Below are 21,084 nucleotides of genomic sequence, written 5' to 3' on the forward strand. Positions count from 1 at the left end.
CCGTGTCTAAAGAACCTGTTCTAATTTTGTGTTCTGTGCAATCACAGGTCACATATACAGGTCAGAACAGAAAGGGCAGCTGAGCTTGAGCTAACAGAAAACAGGGACTTGGTTTCACTTAGTCTGGAGTGATTTGGTTGCTAAATTAATATTTATCTGGCTGCTGACTCATACAGGAATTGAAGTAATCCAAAAAGAGATATTTTTAGTCTAATTTCAACGAGTTAATGTGGCCTAACCATGCTAATTGTGCTTTCTATTTCTGCTGAATACACAGCTGCCACAAAAGAGAACTATAATGCGGTAGTCAGTGGGCTATAGTACCAAGGTTGGAGTTAAAAGAGTGCTAAGTAAGATTTGTGGTAAAATTATAGTCACCAAATGGTTTTGGGTTGGAAGAGACCTTTAAATGTTATCTAGTGCACCCTCCTGCCATGGACAAGGCATCTTCAGCTAAATAAAGAGTGTCTATGCTTCCTACCCTTGCATCTATTTGCTGCAAACTTGTGTCTCATTGGGCTTAGTGAATACTCATTACCAGTTTGTTAAGCCACACAAACATTAGATCAAGCCAAGCCAGTGCAGACAGGTTTTAATTTCCACTAGGGTCCAGATTTAGTTTTAAACTTTAAACTAGGACTGAGGCTTTGCCCAAACTGTCAATACTAAGCACCAGATTATGCTTCTAGGAGGAAAGTCCCTTGTGGGTAAGTTGTGCATGGCTGTGCCAGCTCTCCTGTAAACAGGCTCCCCAAGAGCAGAAGCCCATCCTTCTCTTTGCCAGAGTAAAGCAGTGCAACAGAAAGATCTGACTGTATGTTTCCATTCTGCAGAAGGTTTCTGTGGCTCCTTGTTGTCTTAGAAATAAAATAGTTTTACTATGACACAAAGCAGCATGATAATCATTTCCTTTGAGCAGATGTTGGCATTATTGTGGTTTATTTTTCTGAGAAGGAATCTTCTATGAACTTCAGGTGTTATGAAGCCTGATACAACTTGACATGGAGAGAAAACCATAGGCATGGGAGCAGTAGGCTATCTTAAGAGTCATAGCATATAAAGTTGTCCAGGCGCAACCATTTTTATATAGTTCCTTTGATCATGTCTGTGTTTTGGTCTGGCCACAACCACTGCGTTTACAGTCATGGCCACATGAATGGTCTGAAAGATGATGTGATTGTCATGGGATTAAATTACTCACTGAGGTTTGCAGTGAATGAATTCTGTATCTCTTGCTTGCAAAATCAAGTTATTTCTCTGAAAATACAGTTAAAAGCATACAGGATATGATGTTTTTACCTAGTTGCATAAATTTGCCTAGCTGTGTTAATTGGAAATTAAGAACTCTTTGGGATCACACTGGAAGCTGCTATAGCATGCCTCTGTAAAAAGAGTGTACAGTTACGTCTTGTTGAGCATGTTTTTGTGTTAGTAATATTCCTTACAATAAGACAATGTTTTCTTTTCTTGATAAAAGGAAAAATGCACTATTTCCAGGAAGGCATAGGTTAAAAAGATATCTGTATATCTTGATTACTGTTTAATAAACAGAGGAAGTAATTTTAGTTCTTGCTGCTTGCAGAAGTATTTTCCATGAATGAATATATTCTCTGAATTTTCAGACATTAGGTAATAATATCTTTTCCTGTTTGTTTTGGGGGTTGAAGTGTAATTTACAGGGAGATGCCAGTTTCTTCTGAAACTTAAATTTTTTATTTCTAGGAGTGCAGCCAGCTTCATTTTGCAGTATTTCTTGAGCTGTGTGTTAAATTTTTATTTTAAAGAGAAAGCTGTGAAGAACATGAGAGCAGGGAGTGGGGGTCAGGAATATGTGTGTGTGTGTATGTGTGTGGTGGCATTCCTTTGCCATCCATAGCAGTTTGTGCATTTAAATGAAACACCAGCCAGGACAACTTTGATGTACAAACTAGAAACTGCAAGCAATTCAACTCAAGATGATGGTTATGGTGAGGGTACTCACCATGGCTGTTTTTCTCAAAGTGACAGAAACATCTAGTTGTTTTTTCTTGAAAAGAAAGTGCAAACAAGGTAAAAGCCATGCCATGAATTTTTGCATAAGAGCAAAGCATCTCTTTGTATCCTGCTAGTAGACTGCTTGTTTGTGGGTTATCTCATCATACCTGCCCTCATGCGTATAGCAGGAGTGGCCTGCAAAAGGAAACAGACTTAACGCTCTGAATGGAGTTATTAATCTAATTAGATATCCCTCCATCAGTGATTTTGACTATTTTAATTCATCGTTTAAATTTGGATGTCAGTATTTACCTTCCATTGTGAAAGGAATAGTGGAAGTCCTAGAATTAGGGAATTTAACAGGGTCGCGTGTCTTGATTTACTAGTTGTCTTAAAGGAGTCCTCCATGTAATTATGGAAGAGCTGAAGGGAAGAAGTGCCTTTATTCAAAAATTGTTTTGAAAGTCTCTGAAAAACATTGCGGGACTTCAGTTTGTGCCTCATAGATTATCTGTTTTGATATCTTTGATCACAGTTTCTATCCTGCTGTTGTTACTTACAAAATGAAGCTTTCTATGCACAAGAGGAATTACCAACTACTACTTTTAAAATTAAATGTAGTCCTGGACTGTAAGTTGAAAATCATAATAGCAATAAAAATGTGTTAATTTTATTTATTATTGCTGCTATTAATTGTGGAACTTGAAAGCAGACAATAATGGGAAAACACATCAGACTTCTCAGTGTTGGGGTGCATTAATCTCAGAGTCTCATGTCTTTGGGAATACACCAGATATTTTCTCATAGATGGTAATTTGGCACATATGACACGCATGAGGATCTGAATTCTTCCACTTTTCAGTCTCTAGGCAATCTGCACATCTAAAAACTGAATGTAATGGGATAACAGTGTAATAGTACAAATCCCTTGTGTAATTCCTAAGCTAAGGCAAACAAATTTTCAGCATACCCTAACTGTGTGGCAAATATGGCTGTAGAACTAGGAATTGTAGTTGTGAGCTACTGGATACTTTGTCTTTCTGTAGGAACACTGCTCAGGAACAGCTAAATTCATTTAAGCTTCCTGAGTGGAAACAAAATCATGCACAAATCAGATTAGTTGGAGCCTGCAATGAGAGTTCCTATAGCAAATGTCTGTTGTAAATAGATGTTTATCTTAAATTGCTGCTTCAAAGAGAGATTTTTTTTTTTTTTAGAAATGGTATTTATCTCCTTGTATAGTGACATACTGAGAGAGCTGCAGTCTGAAGGATTGTGTCCAGGGAACAGATGCATCATGGACAGGAGTGGTGTTGACTTCCAACACACTCGGGTACACTCATCCATAAGGACCACCTACAGGGAAGGGAGGGTGTAATTCAATTTCCGCACTCACGCAGTCCCGTGTCTTTCAAGACTGATACTTGTGAGGGCAGCTTTTGCTGTATGGATGGCTTTTTCAGTAGGGGCTGAACTGAGGCAACTAAGCTATTTTCACCCAGCTATCTTTTTGTTTTGTTGGTTAGTTTGGTTTTGGTGTTGCCTTTCTTCAGAAAGAAGCTATAAGTAGTTAAGCCTCTCTCTCCCATTTGGTAAATCTTTTTTTTTTTTTTTTTTTTTTTTTTTGTGTACAGGATCATATGCCAGAAGTACATTTATCCTTTTACAGAGCTGGAAGTACATAGAATAGAGCCTGTGAACGTATTCCCTTTAACTCAGAAGCCAAGAGTCACACAGCTTGCAGAGGGCTCATCTGTCTGAATTTGCTCCTAATTACAATAAGGAGTAGTACAAAAAGTGCAGAAGATACCATTCTGCCACTGCCATACAAGCAAAAATATTGGAGATATGGCTATGTAAAGGTGTCAGGACTGGCCTCAAAGTGCATTTATAAGTAAAAAACCTCTAATTTTCCTCATGTGACAAATTGTTGTAACAGTACGTTAAATTTTGGGTTTATAATTGAGATGTAAATTTTAAGCCTTTCAAAGTTCCTGTTTCCTCATGCAAATCTGGCTGTTTCCAGTGGCTGAAGTCAAGGCTTAGCATTTGTCTATTTACCTTCATGGCCACAAATAATTTCTCTAAAGTGTTTAGAGACATATAAAGTCAATTTACTAGAAAAAATTTTTTTGGCAGATCTCCAGTGATCAAAACATATGTCAGAAAATGCTTTGATAATACATGCACTGTTACTTGTTTTCTTGATTTAGATTCCATAGCAGCTTCCTGCTGGTTTTTAAAAACCTTTTGTGTTACAGTTGGAAAATACAGCTACTGAATTTCATCACTTTATTGGCACATAGGTTACATAATTTTGTGCTGTACTGCGCATATATATTATTTTGAAACCTTTTTATTCCTATATATAAAATTAGTTTGACCCATACCAGTATACTTGGTATTGCCAAATAAGAATTGACACAGTCTGTAGATGTCATCAATAATAAAATCTTTGAACAAGGTGTTTGGAAGTGTGTAATGTGTTGACTTCAACCTCTACCAAATTTGAGCGAGTCTGTTCCCTGCAGCACCGTGTATTATGTTATGCTCGTTAATGTCTTCATGTTTCAGCATTGCACTGAAAGTTTAAAGTCAACCAAAGAATATAAAATGTCAAAATAAATTTAAATGATCACAGTGTATGTATTTTAAAATGATTACTCAGAAGGTGTTGTGTGCTCCACCCTACAGTCCTTGCAGATGAGTTTCACTGAAATCTGTGGTAATTTTGTCTCAACAAGTTCTGCTGCTAAAATCAAATTTGTTATGTCTGAAATGCTTAAGGTAAAAATCTAGCGCAATGCAAGGCAGCTGCAGCTCAGATTCCCTAGTTTCTGAAAACTGTGAACAAGTCTGGTTTAGATAATCCATGCAGTGTAACAAAAAATAGTCACTATTAATGTTCACAACAAAACCTTTTTTTTTCTTGTATTGATATTGTCAGAAATAGCTTGTCATCTAATTATTATTTCTTTCTCTTTAACTTTGTTTTTACAAGATGCTTCTCTGATGTCCTCTTCAGAAGTTTTAGCCTGAAGGCATTTTAGTCAGATCTGTTCTGTCAAATTCATCAGCTGTTGCAAGTGTCCATTCAATACATTTTATTTAAAATGCTGTATTGCTTGTTCTTAAAGTATTTGTATGGATTTACAGTTTTCCCAACAATAGCATAGCATTACATGCACAACTGTCAGAAAATTAGTGCAAAACTGTATTAGCATTTTAAATCAGCTCCTGCTAATTTGCTCTGCAAAAATGTTTGTTTGCAAGTCATGATGAAGCTACAAATGTACAAAAAAAAATATTTTTTAGACAGCTGAACAGTAATTTCTCGTTACTCCATTCAAGGTGCAATAAAATTTGTATTTAAAAATGTGCTGCATAGGATTTTTTCTGTGTATTTCTTGATTGTGTAATTGAGGAAATTTGATTTATAGTTAGAGTCACTGTAGCATTTTTTTCCAGAGTAGCAGTGTATCAGGAACAGCAACTAATATAAAATACATGGCCCAGCTCTCTTACGCTGAATTGTCTGTGATATTTGCCTAGTGTGTTTTATTAAGTGTCACATATAATTTAATTATGAAATTGTATGTATAAACTAATATAGCTGAAAAATTAGCATCAGATTTAATGTGGAAAAATGCAGAGATTTGATTTGAGCCTGTAGTCTCCATGCTTGACTTTCTTTCTAATATTGTTCTTCTTTTTGGGTGGTAAGTGCACTTCTGTTAAGAGTACTTCTCTGCTTTTTGTAATATGATTCTTTAAACACACCTTTGAGTGTTGTTCAAATACAAACTAATTGTGGAATACTGAAGGTTTTTGTCTGAGAAATAGAAATATGAGGTTGTTTCATAGTAATTACCAAAATTTTACTTTTGTTTATAGACACCTAATTATTTTTTAATTTTCTTTTTATTGAAGTTTATAAATTAAAATACAGTAGAAAATGAATAACAGCAAAATACAGTTTGAGAAATCATTCTCTAAGTGTTAGGCAGCATCATGTTGTGCCTTGAATTTTGCACTACTCTGTGTTACAACTGAATTTAGTTGTTTCAACCGCAAAGAACAAAAATTTAATTGTAGTGCTTCCCAACTTCCAGGGGTGTTTGTCTGTGTTTCTTACATAAACCCGAAAGCCTTTAGACAGGGCTCAGGCAAGTCGCTCAGACAGAGGCAGCTTTTGAAATGCAGGCAGCAGTGTTTTGTGCAGGTGCATTTTGTCCCAACAAGTTTTGCCGGCACACGTGGCTCCCGTGTGTGTGTGCACACGCAGCCCCTGCGCAGCTGCAGCTTGTTCTGCAGCGTTTTGGCTCTGGACATACCCCTCCCTAGGGGATAATGAACGCTCATAATCAAGTGCCCCATAGTGAAAATGTGGGAAAATGGGAAGCGAGATAGAGTTTCAACTTCAGATACATTGAAACACTGGAAAAAAGTATTGGCGCTCTGGAAGGTGGTGAAAAGGTGGAATGTGTGAAATCTCAGAGGGAAGACAATTTCATCCTATCATTGTATTTCTTTTTTCCCATAGTTTTTTGCTTCCCATAGTGTTTTTTTTCTAAATTTTGTAGCACAAGTATTTGCTCCTATCCACTCCCTCTACAAATCCAGGGTTTCAACTGAGCAAAGTATGTTCATTTTCCTTTTTTTTAAAACCTCAGCTCTATATAAAATACGTAAGGTTCTCCCCTGCTTTGACACCCTGCCAGATTTTGTGGTTTTACAACCCAGTTTCCTGGAGAGGGTTTTAAAAAAATTATTACCGTTTGTTTTTTTTGGTGTTTTTTCTCTTCCCTATTGCTGTGTGAGTAATTTAAAAACAAAACAAAAACCGACTGGAGGAACTGACTGTCCGGAGGAAACAGTGAGCTGTCAAACATTAAGTAAACATTCCAAAAACAGAGGAAAATCCAGTCACCAAAACCAAAGGAAAACACCCCAACCAAGCAACCCAATGTCTATATAATAAATATTTATTTAAAAAAAAAAAGAACGTTACTGTAATGGAATTAACATTTTTCTCTCATGAGTAACCTACACTGCATTATTTAAAAGACAGACAATATTTGATTTAAACAGTAGCAGGTATAAATGGAAAAGGGGAAGAGGTATTCAACAAACAACTGGCTAAAAGCCACCTAAAAATATGTTTTCCCATGATTTTGAGGTTTCAACAGCCTGACTCACCAGCCTCCATTCTATCCTTTGCAATTTTACATACTCAAAATCTAGATTAGATTAATCTGTCTTGCTGTCTGCTGCTGCAGTTTAGAACTGTGATGTGATATATAGTGCGTGTGTGTATTACCACAGTATCACAGATCTACATAGAGAGCACTTACTGTTGGAATTGGAAACCTGAGATTTAAAAATTAAATATATAAATGGCAGCATTGTATGCATTGAAAAGGCCTTAAACTGGTTTCCTTACTGTAAGCAGCAAGGGTTATCATTTTCAAGGCTGCTACACATAAATCAGTAATTTTCAGTGTTCAGGACAATAAGCTCTGATTGGCTGGGCAGTACAAATTTAGCCATGTAAATGCCGGAAACACCAGTCACGACAGTTTCTTTGGGGTTTTGTCTGTCTCCTGCTGTACCACCACCCCTCTCCCCTGACCCTCCCTACTCTGCCTCTGCTTTACTTTTCAAGTCAGTTCAAACTGTATGGTCAAAGATCCCAAAGAGACTGAAAAAAGGGAAAACAAGTTTTCCAGAGAAAAACATTCCTAAGCACTGTATGGAACTAAGACAGCTTTGTGAAAAAAATTGCTTTCTGTTAATATTGCAACGTGTCTTTGTTGTCTTCCTGTTCTTCCCCTTGAGATACATCTCAGAAAGGTTCAGATCCCTGTTTTGCTCCATGCAGATACATTCAAGACTAGTAAGTATTGTAAACACTATGTTTCTACTGGGGCAAACTGGTTTTTGACTACAAAGGGTAATACAGAAAGACATTATGTACTGGAAAGGCTGCTTATTTATACTGGCTTTATTAATGACACAGACTTGCTGAAATACCGTTGCTGCATTTGTTTCTTCCAGACAGGCTGCCTGTGAGCTGGGCTTTGTGTTGTGAAATCACAGAGACCAGCATTTGTCATTTACTGTAAGCATGCAAATTACCTAACATTCATAATTAGCAGAAATTACAGCTGCAATGGACCTTTTCCTTTCATTGCTTTCATTTGCATTAAAATTTTATTTACAGTAAAACAAAATGCAGTTATTTCAAAGCTTGTGAAATATGTGCTGTCCTTGCCAAACCTTGGTGCACTTGGTTTTTCAGCTATTAAAGTAAAAGGATATGTTTATTGACTATGTTTTCTGGAAGTCAGTGCACTAGCACCTGAAATTAAGAGTCCTTCTGCAAATGGACATGCTCATCTTTTTACAGAAAGCAAGAGCAGAAAGCAACATTTTTTCTTTTGGTTTTTCTTTTTAGGAATGCAAATATGTTCAGAGGCAGATGAAAAAGTGGTTTACTTTTGCACAGTTATTGTCCCTGGAATTCTAAGATTTGTCAAAACTAGTTTTGTGTTGTTTAATGCCAAAATTAAAATTTCTAATAAATTAGATTATTAGATGAGAGATAATATTCCCAGAAGAGCATTGAATAAAAGTGGCTACACTATGCAAAGGGAGTAGGAAAGGAAAGAAATGGAATATGATCACCAAGAGCAAGACGTAATTGCAAGGGTGGAGCATATCCAAGACTGGTTTGTGATTGGATTTAGGTTAAGAAGAAGAGCGTGTGTATTTAGTCTGAGAGAAGACAAATACTAGAAGCACCACAGCCCAGCTGTAATCAGGTTAAAGGACTTTGTGCTCTTGCTAACAGAGTGGAACTGAAATTGCATTTGCAGTAAGTATGCTCTTGTCTTTTGGCCTTTTTAGAGTAACAGGGCATTTCTTTTGTCATGTGCTTTACCAATTCTTGGAGTAACTCAGCTGTTACGGGTTACAGCACTCATTTTGAGTATCAGTGAAATTCCTTTCATGTTGCCTTCTTGCCTCTATTTTCCATTTGCAATTAGAAGTTGATAAGAAGTTGGATTTATCAACTTGTTGGATTAATCACTTGTTTCAGGTGTGTTTATGAAAGAAAGCCACTGTCTGTTGCAGAGTTCAATCACAATATTGAAACTCAGCTGAGAGTGTTTTACCCACCAGTTCCAGACTGGGCATTTGCAGCACAGCAGGTATCTGTTCCGTGAATTTAGGGGTATATGAAATACAGATTTCTTTAGGAAAGGGTTACAGGAGGAAGAATATTTCTAATACATGTGTAATCAGCTTACTGTGCCTGTTTGGATTTTTTTCCAAGGTAATTTTTTTTTTTTTTTTAAATGGTGAAATCTGTGACAATTTAACATGCTTTTCCTTCTTTAAAGTGGATCTTTCTGGAATTTATGCAGAGATAATTGACAAAATTAAGACAGATCCACTGATTCATAGCTAAGCTGAATGTGGGCAGCAGAGCACACATTCAGCTTAGCTGAGCAAGAGGAGGCTGCTTCTTTCTGTGGAGGTACTTGTGCACATCTCATAAAAATCAGTGGTGAAATAGCCATGAAGAGAAACATATTTTGGAATATGGTGCCTGCTTTGCTTAGGCCTCTACAATGTATGAACTTTGGATAGGAGGTGTTTAATTTGCAGATGTGCTGAGTGTGCCTGGTTCCCAGCTTTCTGGGACTTAGAGGTATGGATCCATCTGAAAGTCAGTGCTGCAGCGGCTTCCCAGGCCAGAGTCAGTGGTGCACAGAAACTGCTGCATATTGTTGGAGCTGACATGTCTGTGCTTGAAAATATCAGGGTAGTAAAATGTGTTAAATTTCCAATAACAAGTTGTTTATTTTAGTGTATTTTCAGGCTGAGTTGGCTAAAGTTTTATACAAATTAATGACTTTGTTAGATTCTGCTGAGAATCTGAGCAGCTTTTAATAGAAATTGGTCTAAGTCTGTAAAATGTTACATTTTGAAATATTACAGTTTGAAAAAGCAGTAACTGTACTATCACTGCAAAATTTTACAGTTTTGCAATTCATTCACTAAGCCCTCTAATGTCATTATGAGAGGCACTTTTAAGTGGGCCAAATGCATAAACTACTGAGCAAGAGGAGGCTGCTTCTTTCTGTGGAGGTACTTGTGCACATCAAGTTAATTACACCTGAGTGTTTGCAGCATTGTGCCCATAAACTGTGATTGGCATGGAGTATTGTTGGTGTTGGTAACAATGTGGCTGGGATCTTGGCATATTCAGGGGATTACTTTTAAGCATGGGGAAAAAAACACACAGCAAGCTAAATCTCTACTGGCTAATTTCAGAAAGAAAAGGTAAAAGTGCTGTTGGTTTTGGTTTTTTTTAAGAGAGAACTATGAAAGGTTTATTTTGCCAGTGGAAAGTATTCCTTAATCTCAGCTGTTTGCTCTTTGTTACTACAGCTTTCATAATTTAAAAGACTTGCAAATGTCATTAGACTCAAGCTAGAGTAATCAACTGTCAAGTTTTCATTTTTTAAAAATAGGAGCTCAGTGATAAGGCACTTTGCTTAAATCAGTAAGACACCTTGGAAATTTCGTCTGGAAAAATAATGACGAAAGTAGTATTTTTACAGTCTTTTATAAACTGAAAACTTTAATGCCAAGTTTCTTGCTGGAGGGAAATCGTTATAGTGAAGTTACAAACACCTGAGAATTGTAATTTATAATGGAAACTTAAGATCTGTTTTTGCTGCAGCAGCACACACATTTCTAAAATGAAAGATACTGACTTCACTAGAAGAGCTAATAGAATAGCTGCTTGCCTTGGCTTCTTAAGAAGACACCTACTAAGCAGATATTTTGCTTGTACAGTGTAATAGGTTTCCTTTCAGTATTCAAAAGCATTTGTTACTTACCTTAAATTAGGTTTAAATTATTGTTATCAAGCCATTTCTTAGGTTAGTAGTGGGATTGCACTGTTTAAAACTTTTATGTGAATAACTTTGTGCTGTCACTGTGCGTAGCACTGCAGGTTCTTGCTGGCAGCCAACTTTCAGTCAACTATTTCCATAGTAGATAAGATTATGAATTACTGGTGAGGTACTGCACTTCGTGGTTATCCAGCCATTCGTATTATAAATAATGCTCTGCTGCTGCACAGTTGGCCCACTGCTCTGTGGCATTATCTGCTTGATTGTTTTCACGTTTCTATGTAAATTCAGTGATGAAGTGCTGGTCTTACTTTCCTTGCTAGAAAAAATAATCCATTGAAGCTAATGGGAGCTCTCCTTCCATAAGAAGTATGTAATGAGCCCACAGATCAACAGACTTTTCAGATACCCTTCTTGGAGGTCAGTATTCTCTCTTCCCTCTCCTTTCTGTAAGAGGCAGAAGTGAAATAGTGTGCAGTCTTGGAAATAAGTGAGTGAATGCTGTTTGGTGGAGGATAAACTCCCCTGCTGTCAATACCAGTGATATTATGGCATCTGCCTTTTTACAGGAAGTCCTGCTGCAGCCCATCCTGGTTCCTCCAGGTGCACGTACAAGAGCTCAAGCAGGGCATAAAATATCTGAAGTGGAATACAAAAATGCGCAGGTCAGGATATAAAATGCTCTCTGCTTAACACACATTAGGTTCTCTTGCTAAGGGGAAAAGTAGCATGGGAAGGAATGACAGTAAACTGAATAGTTTCTCTGCACATTTATAGAATGAAAATGAACAACTTTAGTCTGGGTGTTTTGAATAAGGATTTATTTTAATTTTTCTGCAACAACTGCTTTTGCCATTCCTTTCTCAGCAATTTGTCAAGTATTGGAAATTTTAAAATATCTTTAAAAAGGAAGGTTATAGTAAATTATTGATGGTAAATATGGTACAAAATACCTATTTTAAAATTCAGAACCTAGGATGCTCTTTGACTTCAGCATGAAAACTTGTCTTTGTGTTTGTTTCTGGAAATCAAGTTCCAGGTACCTCTATTTTATGTTAAATGATTCCAGACGCTCTGCAATGCGACGCATAAACCTAATGTATGGAGGGCATGAAATCAAGTTATTTTAAGCACTCTGCTGAGTCTTCCTTACACATGCATAAAAACTAATCAACGAACCAAGCCAACCAAACAAAAAATCTTAAAACATTCCCACCACTGGAGACAGGTTAAAAAAAATAGTTTAATTATTATGTGAATATATATGTATATGCTTACATGCACATACCAGTATTACAAATAAGCATAAAAAATTGCAAGCAATTAATATATTTAAAGCCTCCAGTTTTACCTCAGCTGTGCAACTGAATTTATAAGGGGGTTTGTACCTTAAATGTCTTATATTTATTCTTCCCCCGTTATCAGCTAAGTAGTTACTTTGTCTAAAATATTTTTTCTGTTTCTGTCACATTTTCATAAAACCAGCACACATTGCTGTAATCACAAGAAAGTACTCATTTTGGGGACTTTTTTTAAAAGAGAGCTGATTGGAGGCTAGTGCTTTGATGCAGTTCTGTTAAATTGAATAGAACACCCACACAAAGCTGTATTTATGAGTCAAAAATCAAATCCATTATCATGATCAGAAAGTTCATTATCAAGATTAATAATGTTGTGTCTATATGAGAAGGTACTGATCAGTACATGTGATGAGATAGTTCCTGATTTCTTTTAATTCACCTATCCTAGACATTACAGAAAGTCTCATCTGAAAAACAGATGAGCAGAGTGTAGCACTTATATCACATTTTAAATTCATTTTATCTGATAATTATTTCTGAAAACATTAGTACTTCAATTAACTTTTTGGGTTTAGTTTGCTTTTCTTTTAAGAAGTTCCGTTCCTGCACATGCTAATGGTGTGCAAATGCTTTCTCAAGCCACTCCATTTCTTGTACTCCTTCAAACGAAAAAATCCGCAAGTCAAACCAGCAAGTTTGAGCTTGGATTAATTATTTTTATACTTAGTTCTAATGCTCCTGTATAGGTGAAATATATATTTTGAAATAAGGATTTTGAAAGAGAAAATCTGCAGTGAGATCCTTGCTAGTAACTACAGTATCTTTTTAAATAGCACTGGGCTTAATAAAGATGTTGTGCAACACTCATGCACTTGTTCTCAGATCTTTTAAGGGCTTGTTTTTATTTTTTTCACAGTGTTGTCTTTTGAAACAATTTAAATTAAAATTTTATCCATATTTTTAAAATCAGGAATTAAAAGTAGTGTGATACACTTGTTCTGTTCCATATCGTACTCATCATAATAGGATTTGAGCAGCTTTTACAAAAGTATTAAGCAATGAACTTTTGTCATGTATTTCATTGTCTTGTCCTCTGCTCCTGGAGAGAGCTGTGTGCAGTGTTTTGTTTCAGAAAGGATTTTCTTGGGGAGGTAGAAGTGATTGGGTTTTTTTTCCTTGCTTTTTGTTTTTTTTCTCCCCTTAAGCATACCATGCTGTGTATTTATAGTACAGCAGGCAAAACTGAGAAACTTGGCCTACATCTGCACTGAGAGGTGGTGATGCTTGTGACCAGTCTTAGGTGACAAGGCAAGTTTTAGCACAACTCACTGAAGGTTTCAGACTCCTTTTCAATGAGCTGGTGTTCAGGTGCCTTTTCAATAAGCTGGTGTGCTTTGAGTGGAAAATTGTGGAGCAGAGGAAGTGCCTGGCTGTCACCTGTGATCCTTGGGAAGCAGTCTGAAGTGGCTGCCTCAGAGTCACCAGTGTAGTCTGCAGTGGTTGATTTTGTGGGTATTGTGGCGGGAGCTACAAAAAACTTGAAAACCAGTATGACCGGTAACCAACCATACCGTAACCTGTGTTGCTAGAGTCACGGTGCCAGTTATCTTCTAAAGTGCCAAAGGCTTCCTATTGGGATGATGAGGCAACTGAGCTGCAAGGTGAGGCAGGTGTGGAAATCAATGGCTTTCCATCACAGTGAAAGAGTTCTTTCAGACAACTGGATAGTTTTAGTTATTGTCACTGTGAGACCTTAGTTAAAAAACTAATTCTAGAAGCTGATGGTGGTGGATTGGCATATCTGCATCTTTGATCAATGATGACAGTATGCAAACCCTATATACTGCTTTTCTAAGTTCCCAGCAGCACCTATTCTTTAGACTGTTAGAACTACATCTGCTTTAAGGTTGTCCATGATTAAGACTTGCTTGGAGATATGTGTATATTTCTGAAATTGGAGTCCACTCAGTCTGGTCAATTGTATTCTCAACAAATGAAAAAACACCCAAGACCAACACTCAAAACAACAACCAACCGGCAAACCAGAAAACAACTCTAAAAGAAAAAAGGGACCAAATGGATGTGGTGTGTTGGAAAAATTGTGAGTATGCACAGGCTGTGTTGGACACGGCAGTCCACCAGAGCCAGACTTCAGATCTGAAGACAATATGGGTCTGGAAATGCAGTTTATCTACAAATGTTAAAAGACACATGATATAATTAAATACGAAAGCCCTGATTACCTGTTGTTCTGAAATCAGAAAGGGTAGAAAAGAGAATTGATTCTTGTGGATTCCAGCAGTAAAGGGTTAAGAGATGGAAGTGCAGGTTCCACTCTGTGCTTTAATGCTTTCCCTCCAGGAAGGCTTGTGACATGGTTAATGCTTTATGATAAATCTCAGACAGCCCTCCCTGAAGTGGTGCTGTATCCTGCAGTGCCAGCATGAACTGAGTAGACTTGATAACACTTCCTTCAGCACAGCCATGCTAGGAGTGAAAGTTTTGAAGAGAAAGATTCTTCTTCAAGTTCTTTCTCTGAATTCTATCTGTTTGGGGCATCTAGTAGGTACTAGATCTTGTACCTTTGTACTTAGCAGAAGGGGATGTGTTCTGATGAACAAGCTGAGATTTCCCCAAGACCTGAGCACACCCATAAGAGAGTTAGAAAACCTGTATTGAATTCCTTGAAGATAACAATCCTAGCTGAACTCTGGGCATTGACTGAGTCTGGCTTTGGTAGCTATAGCAGAACAAATTTCTGTGATTGAAGTGGCCAAATGTACACCAAACTTCCAAGGGAAAGGATGATACTTCTTCAAGCTGGCCCTTGCTCAGTTCTATTGCAAGGATATTTCATACTGAAGAGGTATCTTAACTTCCTGGGCTAGTTTCCAAAGATAGGATTTTTTTTCAGTACTGGGCAGTGAGGCTACTTGCCCAGTAGTTTACAATTTATCAAAGCTTAGAAAAAATAGTTAATTTTCTTTGGGTGCTGAGGGTGTTCTCACTGACAGTTGTGGCTCATATTCCATCATTATGCGTCTTCAGCTCTTCATTTTTCCGTGTCTACTGTAGTCCATCACTTTCTTTTAATGCCTCAGAGGACACTTGATAGCCAGTTGGTTTCAGAGGATCTGGATGTTGGTCATTCAAGGTGAGATTTTCTATACTGCCACTGATCAGCTTAAGCACATTATTTGGAGCAGTTGAGACATGCATTGTTTTGGGTGGACAAATTAGGAGGCAGATACTTGTGCTTCAGCATCTGCTACAATGTGTGTATGAAATCTTTCCACCAATTGCTAGGACTTGGTGGTCTTTTCTATGAATCATACAATATGTAATAGTGAGAGAATCTGGAAAATAAAACAAAAGGTCTCCTTGGCTTTCTTCTTTGTAGTTAGATGAATAGTTTGCTGAACCTGAAATGCCTCTGTTGGGTGTACTGTTGGATGAGAAAAGGTGGTCTTAATGCCAGCTGCTTACAGCTGGCAAGCACTAACCACAGGGTTGATACTCTGATCACCTCCCTACTGCTGGGGACTCCTGAGATTGGGTGAAGGGATGACTGAAGGTCTTGCTGTTGCCAGCTTCAACTTTGGTTTGTGTCACAGTAATGCTGTCCGTGAAGTATGACTCGAGATGAGGAATTTGGCTTCCTGTGTCCACTTTCTCTTAATGTGGCCATTTCATCTGAAAGCAGGAGCAGCACATCCTGGAAGTATGATAGTAACTGACAGGGCTGGTAATCTGCATAGAATAGAGAATGTATTTTAATTTTTTAATGCTTAAAAGGGAATTATTAGGCTTGAGGGTAAAGTTGCAGTGAAATGTTATTTTGCAAAAGCTAAGCTTGAGAAAAGCACTGCATAACTTGACTGAACCTGCAGTGGAAGCCACCTGGTTTTCATTTTGCTGGCTCAGCAATATGTTATATCATAAAGGTTTAACCATTTTTGATATTTCAGTGCATTTATGTTAGATTGCAGGTGTTGAATTTTTTTTTGTAAGGGCATCTTCTCCCCATTAAGTAAATTACTGGAAAATACTTCATACTAAAGCCTAAGAAAAAAAGTTTCAGTTTATGGACTGGGAGAGGGGGCTGGCCTTTTAAAAATATTACTGGTAGTGTGTTACCAGAATATCAGACACAGAACATAAAACAGGGATTTGAGTCCTTCATTCCAGAATGTTTTCATATTAGTGGCAAGAATAAATCAAACCTTTGTGTTCCAGTAGGTATTGCCCTTAAAATTATTCCTAACACAGTTTATTTACTTTCCAAAAAAAGTCTTAATTTTGATATCACAAGGAGAAAAGTAACTGGGAACAATATGCCAGTGCAATTGTTTATTAAATAAATTGGTCTCAGTGTCATTTTTATGTTCTGCTAATAAGAAGTAAGTGATGGCAGATGTAAACGTCCCAGAAAAAGCATTTTGAAGTATAACACAAGTGGAATGCTGATGAACTTGTTGGGATTGTTACTTTTTGAAATAAGGCTTTTTGAAGCAAAGTTCATAGGAATATAGATTTTTTTTAAATTACCAGGTATAATTCCTGATTTGTGTTTTTAAAATGGTTGTTGAAATATGAGTTGCTGAGCATAGAAGGAGCAATCTGAACAGACACTGAGAGAAACTGCACACAGTGGGAAGAGATACCATACAAGTGCAGCTCATAAGTAGATGAGAATGTGTTACAGACTGAGATATTTTGCTTTTAAATCTAGTGAGGACTAGTTATCTTTCATAAACATTGAAAGGGGAGCTGACTTTTCATCAAGAGAGAAGTCAAACAAATTGGCCCAAATAAAGTTGAACAGAACTGTCTTTTTTCACTATGTGCTTGTGAAATATTGTCAGCGTCTGGCAAAGATGGGCTTTATTTTGCAAATCAGTTCAAAGCATTTTTATGTCAGCTGCAGAATACATTTTTTTTTCCTGCATATTAATCAAAGAGCAGACTAGTTCTTTCAGAATTAAACTCTCTTCTGTAGTGTATTAAGATACACTAGTTAACAGCTGTGTAGTGTGCACTTTTTTATTGAATTCATGTTACTTGATATGAGTGCATTTTAGCCCCTGAAGGAGGGCGGGGGGAACATGCCTTGTTTTCATTTAAAAGAAGTCACTGTGCTGATCTGCATCTAAAGAATATATTTTGAGGTAAACAATGACAAGATGTGATTAAAAACAGAGTAAACACTGTTTTCTTGAATTTTCAAGCTACTAATTTTCTGGACACTTTGAGGAACTAGTTGATTTGTTCTACAGAAGTTTTTATTTAGTTGCAGCCTGCAGAAAAAACCATTCAAGGAGGTGGGAAACAATTTGTAAAATGAGATTCATTCAGCTATTTGTTTGACCAGTTTGAAGTAAAAGTGCAGAGATGGCCTGGATCTATAAATCCTGTCTCCTGGACTAGTAGCATTGCTTTTGTGATAGCACTTTAAGAGGAAATTGAACAGGCTGCAGAAGGTTGAGTCAGCCTCTCTGGAGGTATTTAAAAACACGTAGACTTGGTGCTTAGGGACACAGTTTAGTGGTCAATATGGCAGTGCTGGGTTAGTGGTTGTATTCCATGATATTAGAGGTCTTTTCCAACCTAGGTTATTCTATAATCAAATTTTGTCTTAAGGGAACTGTTCACAACTGAACTAAGGGATGGGGGGTTTCACTTTCTTTCCTAAGAGGGGAGTGGGAAGGAATTTGGTTTGAGTTGGGAAAATTTTGTAAATATATAAAAGAAAATACATTTCATGTTTTTGGAGGTATGACACAAGACTATCTTCCACTAAGCACAGGAGAAATATACTGTGCCTTAGAAACTTTAAACATTTCTGTGTAATTTTCAAAGGTTGGATTGCTTTAATTCTCTATAAGGTCTTGTTTTTCTTGTATTTCAGCCAGTGTTTTCCAGTTCACAGTAGTGATTTTTTTTTTCCTTTTCTCCCCTGTTTTTTGCTCAGTGTAAACAGTTCCTTGCTGTGGTTACACAGACAAATATAGCAGAGAACCCTTTTCTTGGAGAAGATTCTGCCTGTGCATTTTTTAACCATTTTTGGGAAGAATTGATCTATTTGTGCATGCGGGAGAGGGAGGCAGTAGCTGTAAATTGAAGTGACATCATATATATATTACTCCCATTGATCCACTTTTAGACTAGAGCCAGGATAAAAGGAAATGGCATCAGGGAGGAAGTATGCTCATTTAGGCACAGATCCCAGTGTGATAATGGAGTAATAATAGAAATCACGCCACTGTCAATCGGTTGCTGCATTACTCTGAGGCAGATTTCCCCTCCAAGGAGGCTTTCAATGACTTCATTCAAGTGCAGGCAGGAGCAAATGGGATATTCAACATACCAGCTGTACAACTTTAGTGATTTGTGTCCTGGTGGACGGGTGCAGTGCAAGTGCTGGTGCTGTGGATACTCAAGTAGATATATCTGTGTCACATTTCATGGCTGTGAAAGGTCAGTAGTCAAATGTTTCAGTGGCAGTTTTTTTCTAGTATAAAGGGTGAATCTGGCATTTATTGCTTTTGTTAATGTAGGAGTTGATAAATCTGCTCTTTCGCGTGGGTGGTCTTCTGGGATGTGAGGTCGATGACCTCTATAGCTGCTGTGCCAGATCTCTGAAGAGGAAATATTTGTTTTCTTTGTGCTTTTTACAGATTAGGGATTGTACTTTGAAAATTCATAGTTTTGTTCAAAGATTATTTGTAGTAAACCTTTGAAACCTACTGATGTATGAAGATACTCTTGTAACATAATATAATGGCTTAAGTGTTTAGTGTACTGATATGAATAAAATACAAAGTATGCTTTTCTTACTTCTGAGAGATTTAGCATACAGTGAATCTCAGTTACACTTTCAATTTGTTTATGTTTTCTTTAATTCTTTCATCTTGTGTTTGTAAAATACAGACACAGTTTTGATATTCCCTATGATTTAGTTTGTTTTAAGGGTAATAACCTTGTTACTTAAACTTTAAAGCCACCACATCAGGTAACTTAGGGGAAACAGGGAACAAATGGTTGTTTAGTGCCAGGACAAAGTGAACTCTTTCAAATGGCTGAAGAGTTGGAGGAGAGGTTTTACAGTCCTAAGGGCAAGATAATATACAGTGCTGGGATACAGCTTTATAGAGGAAATGATGCTTAATTACATGGGACATGGCAGAAAACCTTTATGTGTTTGTGAATATATGTGCCTGATCACAACATATCAATTTATTTCCTCTTTGTAGTGTCGATAGTCACAGTTTAGCTTGGAGAGGGCCAGCCCTGAGAAAAGCAGTATGATTTCCATGCAGCAGGCATAGGTTGGGACAGGAACTGTCTACTTTCCAGTATAAATAGATGCTGTTTCAGCAGCCACTGATGTAGTGAAAACTATTTTGTGATCCTTGCCACATTTCCTGATTGAGGTGATCTGCTTTCATAATTGCATATATTTGAAATTTTGATTGAGCGTTCTCTATTATAGCTTGTGGTATGGGGGGGGGGTTATTTTATTTTATTTTATTCACTGAAATTTTGCATGTAGGGTGTTATGGTTGTTTTCTGAATGTTTTCAGCCTGAAGGCACAGCTTGAGGCTGTGACAATTGTCCTGCTGTAACTTGCTGTATCTGCGTTGTATACATTTGTATGGATGTTAGATATTCAATATGCATTCACAGCCTAGGAGTTGTAAAGGAAAGTGGTTATGCAGTGCTTAAAAAGAAATTTGCATTTAGGTCTCTACAGTATTTATGTTTAGATAGCATTTAAAGCAAGTGCCTCTTGTATTAAGCAAAAGGCAAATAAATTGAAAATTGACAACATGCACCCCAAATAATTCTCCTGGTATGAAAGATGGAAAGTAACAGGTGTTCAGGACAAATAAGGATGGTGGTGAGAAAACAAAAAACAGTGGGAGTGACGTTTCTGACAGAAAATTCAAGTCCAATTTTTTGATGGTTATTTGTAACCACTGAAAGAATGCTTTGGTGAGAATGATACTCCTGTTGTGTTTGGGAAAAAGAAAATGTCTGCACTCCTGAATGAATTTTGTAGCAGCCTCTGTCATGAAACTAGTCGAATTTTCTGTCTCTCGGCCTAAGATGGGGTTTTAGGCAGAGTCTCTTCTATTGAAAGGGTAAAAGTGTAGATGATTCCTCTTTTTGTGTTATAAACAAGTCGGAGAACAAACTGTAATAGCTGCGCCCACTAGTGCCGCTGCGGGGAGAGATCTGCCAGCGTTCCCCTGCCAGCGACCCGCCCTCTCTGCTGGTGTTTCCCAGCTCCTGCCTTGGACTGCAATTAATGCATGAGATAGATGGAAACTGGTATGTAAGGTACATCCTGGGCAGCTGGAACGTGGGAAAATAGCAGAATCCGTGGTCTCATTTATAGAATCATAAAAGATGCTGCGTTTGAGGGGGCCCATAAGAATCATCGAGTCCAATTCCTGGCCTTGTACAAGACACTTCAATAATCATACCATATGCCTGACAGCATTGTCCAAACACTTTGTGAACCCTTGGCATTGTTTATTTGTTTGTTTTATTGGGGGTTGGTTGGTTTGTTTTACTGACTATCAAATCTAAATTGATAGGTGTTTAACCTATAATTCTGAAAAAAACTTCAGCCATGATGCAGAACTAGACAGACATAAATTAAGGACATGGCTACTGCTCTACTGCTGCTCTTTTGTTGGCCTCAATGAGATTCTGTACTGCTACCTTAAACAATAGCTTTCTGTGGGTGAATCTGTATAGCAATTATACTGGAGATATATTATTAAAAACTCAGCTGTTCTGTACCTATGTATTCAAGCAGCTGTTCTATAGTTTCTACAAATTTAGTATTGTTCTCCTCTTTTTAGTTAGC

General features: G+C 37.3%; 1 protein-coding gene across 14 annotated transcripts in view; it reads left to right on the forward strand.

The window, feature by feature from the left end:
* The window catches only part of AOPEP (aminopeptidase O (putative)), a 204,205-nt gene that overhangs the window by 151,302 nt on the left and 31,819 nt on the right, over positions 1–21,084 (forward strand). The window contains exon 13 of one of the 14 annotated variants that reach the window (XM_015653226.3): positions 3,609–5,509. The exons of 12 other annotated variants lie outside the window; for them this stretch is intronic. Coding sequence is in view for 1 of the 2 variants with exons in the window: in XM_015653224.3 (XP_015508710.1) it covers positions 3,609–3,659 (51 nt within the window). In the remaining variant the exon portion in view is untranslated. Of the gene's footprint in view, positions 1–3,608; positions 5,510–21,084 lie in introns of those variants that run through there. One more of the 14 variants, XM_015653224.3, reaches the window with a different exon arrangement.

Source organism: Parus major, chromosome Z (assembly GCF_001522545.3).
Source record: "Parus major isolate Abel chromosome Z, Parus_major1.1, whole genome shotgun sequence".
In the NCBI taxonomy this organism is placed as follows: Eukaryota; Metazoa; Chordata; class Aves; order Passeriformes; family Paridae; genus Parus; species Parus major.